The 4,323-nt window shown below is 48.4% G+C and overlaps 1 protein-coding gene across 1 annotated transcript; it reads left to right on the top strand.

The window, feature by feature from the left end:
* insm1a (insulinoma-associated 1a) lies at positions 1-1,308 on the top strand (the record flags this gene model as incomplete). Its single annotated transcript, XM_079215560.1, has 1 exon — positions 1-1,308. One exon carries the CDS (start codon positions 1-3, stop codon positions 1,306-1,308), a length of 1,308 nt encoding a protein of 435 aa, XP_079071686.1.
* Positions 1,309-4,323: the final 3,015 nt, after the last annotated feature.

The following is a 4,323-nucleotide window of genomic DNA, read 5'->3' as shown; positions in this document are numbered from 1 at the left end:
ATGCCGAGAGGATTTCTGGTGAAAAGGAACCGGAAGACCAACCCTGTCTCGTACCGGGTCCGCCCCGACGAGGAGGACGCAGAGCACCCGGCGGGCGATGCGCCGCCGCGGCCGCCGCTCTCCCGCGCGCCCCTCGCCGCCTCCCTCCCGGTGCGCGCACAGACGCCGACGCCCACCTGCGGGGCGGCGGCTCCGGAGCAGGACGCCAGACCGGTGCAGTTCGGGAACCCGGAGCTGGTGTACCAGGCGCTCTACAGCCCGACCCGCCCCGTCAGCCGGGACCACGGCCGCTCCTCCTTCGAGAGGCGCTTCAACCTCGGCTCGCCGGTCTCCGCCGAGTCCTTCCCCGCACCAGCCGCGCTCCCCGCTCTGGACCACCTCTACGGCCCGGTGGACCTGAACATTGGCTCCAGCAACAGCAGCCGCCCCGAGACCAGCGCCACGTCCGCCACGGCGCTCCCCGCCGCCGCGACTAAGCGGCCCGCAGGCGACGCGGAGCGCAAAGGCAAGCTGCCGTCCAAGAGAACCAAAGCCATCCGGAGACTGCACTTTGAGGATGACGTCACCACGTCTCCGGTTCTGGGGCTCAAGATCAAAGAGGCGCCGGTGGACCAGAAGCCTCTCAGGCCGCAGCTGCCCGGCGGGGACAACGTCCCGCTGGGAGAGTTCGTGTGCCAGCTGTGCCGCGAGGCGTACGCGGACCCCTTCGCGCTCGCGCAGCACAAATGCTCCCGGATAGTCCGGGTCGAGTACCGGTGTCCCGAGTGCGACAAGGTGTTCAGCTGCCCGGCGAACCTCGCCTCGCACCGGCGGTGGCACAAGCCGAAGCCGCAGAGCTCAGCTCCGGAGGGCGACAAGCCTTCCGGGTCCGAAGCCAAGGACTCAAGCGACAGGGACACGCCCAGTCCCGGACCGTCCGAGTCCGGCTCTGAGGAGGGGCTGTACGATTGCCACCACTGCGGGAAAAAGTTTAAACGCCCGGCGTACCTGCGGAAGCACTTGGCGTCCCAGCACGGCTCCCCGAAGCTGGCGGAGGACGAGGACGCGCCTGAGCGCAGCGCGGCCCCGCTGAACCTAAGCGGCGGCGGCGCGCTGCACCTGTGCCCGGTCTGCGGGGAGAGCTTCTCCGGCCGCGGCGGCCTGGAGCGGCACATCCGCCTGCTGCACTCCTCGCAGGTGTACCCGTGCAAGTACTGCCCCGCCGTGTTCTACAGCTCCCCGGGACTCACCCGGCACATCAACAAGTGCCACCCGTCCGAGAACCGGCAGGTAATCCTGCTGCAGGTGCCGCTCCGGCCAGCGTGCTGATCCGGGACTTTATGGGGGTGTCACGACAAACAAAACAGCCTCGTTTCTGAGAGTTACGCTGCAACAATAACAACTATTTAAAAAAAATGAAACATGGCACTTTGTCGAGAAGCTCAAACTCTATGACGTCACTACTGGAAGGATTTATCTCCTAAATGTCTTCAACACCTGCAGAACAATTTGTCTCCCTTTTTGTCTTTTTTAAAGAATTATTTTTGACCAAATCATTGAGGGAAAAGAAGAAATTAAAGGATTTTGTTTTTGTTCTCAGTGTAACTCGTAACTCGACTCGTAGAGGTCAGAGGTCAGCCGCTCACCTGCAGGGAGTCTGTGCCTTGCTCATGACATGTCAGCAGGTTCTGGGTGTGTGTTTGAACCCCGGCCTGTAACCCCCAACTCACACACACACACACACACACACACACACACACACACACACACACACACACACACACGCACTCAAGCTTTTCCAAACACTTTAGCGTTAGACTGTTAATTTATTTTTCTAGAATCTCTGCACATGTGCTTTTAGCTTCTAGACCTAAGAGAGAGGAGGGCTTTACTAAAGTAGCTTTACTTTGTGGATCCTGGATCAGTAGCGGTGTGCCTGATCCTGGATCAGCAACAAGAGGAACTAGCATAGCCGCTTTGATGCCTTCTGGATTAGAAACTGCTGTAAAACTGCCTTAAACTGATCCAATTGTCTCTGGATCAATTATTTATCACGATATACGATCATTGTTTTGTTTTTTACAAAGCCTTCTGTATTACCACTATACAGTATATCTAACTCCCCTATTTCTCCCTGTATTTATTTATGTATGTATTACATTATTTGTGTAAGTTATTGCTCCGTGTGTTCTGTGATCTGTCGTGTTTTATTTAATTGGAGGAACGGTGTGTTCGAGTGACGTTAAAAGCAATCAATGAGTTATATCTCCTGAAATACATCAATAACTGAATGCAATCATTGATTTTTATTTATTTATGTTTTATGTTGGTTTCTTTGTAACAATTTGGCTCTTCTACTGCTTTGGGTGTTTCTGCAGTATTTTTGCTAAATGTCCAAAAATAATAAAAACCAAACTGAGAAACTGTTTCTGATCCGTCTTGTGTGTGTGTGTGTGTGTGTGTGTGTGTGTGTGTGTGTGTGTGTGTGTGTGTGTGTGTGTGTGTGTGTGTGTGTGTTTGTGTTGCTTTTATTATAACATGAATGTATCTTTGCAGCTGGATTTATTTACTTAAATATAGTTCAAACAGATTTTCATACACGATGATACAATAAAAAACATACAACATGTAAGATAAATATCAGAATAAGACTTTAAAACCAACAAGTGTGGAATGTAACTCAAGTACTCAAATGCACATTTGAGATACATTTATATATATATATATATTTACATTTTTTTTTACATTTTGTATATATTTATACATATGTTTTATCATGTTGTGTTTGTGGAGAGAAGCGCTTGATTCCTCCACGCTGTGAGAGTGAGCGGTGGGGTCACCAGAGGTCAAAGGTCAACACTCACAAATCCTCTGAAAGACATTCCAGGGCCCCGTTCCTCGTACATGGTTCAACTAAGTCGATCAAATGTCCTATTATCCATCTTAAATTACCCCGATGATTGGCGTCAGGCTAATTTGGTTTCTCAATAGCTGATACGTGCTCAAACTGTCTCGTCAATTCAAACCAGACGTCAGTCATCTGGATAATTGCGCGTGCACACTCCTCTTCAAAAGGGGAAAGAGTCAAATCCATGATCTTCAAACGCTACAATGGCAAATAAACTCAAAGGACAAGATACTTCTTTTTTTTCCGCTGACGAGCAGGAGATGATCCTGAGGAGATGAGGAAGTCAAGAGTATAATCATGGCAAAGTCTAAAGCTGCGTTCACACCAAAAGCGTTGCGAATATATGCTAAAACTAATATAACAAATATCGCTCCTTCATCTCTGAAGGAAGGGAGCTGGCATTTTTATCTGGTGGGAGTGGCTAGCTTATCCAGTGAATTTCACTAAGCCTGCGCTGGAGCAGGTTAAAGGATTTGGATGTGTTGCTATGGTGATTTTTCCAAACTTGCTTCGTGGAATTGAAAAACCTGACCTGCGTCATCTTATCCTGAAAATTATCCTGCTAACTCAGTAAGCCAGGTACGAGGAACATGACCCTGTAGTTCTTCTTTTCCTAAAACAAGACACGTATCTGTCGTCGTCATGACGTTCGCCTGCCGAGCGGAAACGTAAAAGCAGGGGTCTCAAACTCAATTTGGCTTGGGGCCACCGCTGGTATTGTGATCTCATCGGAGGGCCACACAGAAAGCGCATACAATCGTCATAAAAAAGGCAACCAGCAGTTTCTATACATTTTTATAATATTTTTTAACAGTGCAAATATATTTTATTTTTTTAAATAACTTATTATAACTGCACCAAACCAACAAATGCAATCCCTGAATACATTTGTACTTCATTCTATTTCTTGCCAGACACCTGGCAGTGCTTTTGCACACACAGCTGAGCCACATTGGCCCTGATCCAGGTCACAGTGGAAACCCTGAGTACAGCTTCACGGTGGGCATCACTAAGCCTGGACCTGTACTTGCATTTATTAAAGTTCATCGTCGAGAAAGGTTTCTCACAGATATATGCTTCCATAAAGGTACATTACCCGACTGATCATTTTTGTCTGCTCAGGGAAGGATGGAGGCAATTCTCTCAGAAATGGTCCAGTCATGTCTGGTTTTCCTTGTGCCTCTGAATTTAGCTTTTAGATCACTGTTGCACTGCAAGTCAATAAGTTCCATTTGCAACATACTCAGGACTGAGAAATGACTTCATACTACAGATCAAGCTTCATGGGGTGTGTGCACATGAAACATTAATATTACAACAGTTTGTGTTTTCAAACAAAATATGTACTATATATTTGAGTCAAAATATGTTCTATAGAAAAACAAACTATTTACAATGTTTACACAATGTGCATGTTTCAGTTTCGTTTTTTCAAG

Source organism: Taurulus bubalis (genome assembly GCF_910589615.1).
Source record: "Taurulus bubalis genome assembly, chromosome: 3".
Taxonomy (NCBI): domain Eukaryota; kingdom Metazoa; phylum Chordata; class Actinopteri; order Perciformes; family Cottidae; genus Taurulus; species Taurulus bubalis.
The sequence above is the reverse complement of the archived record's forward strand: the minus strand, read 5'-3'. Positions and strand labels throughout refer to the sequence as shown.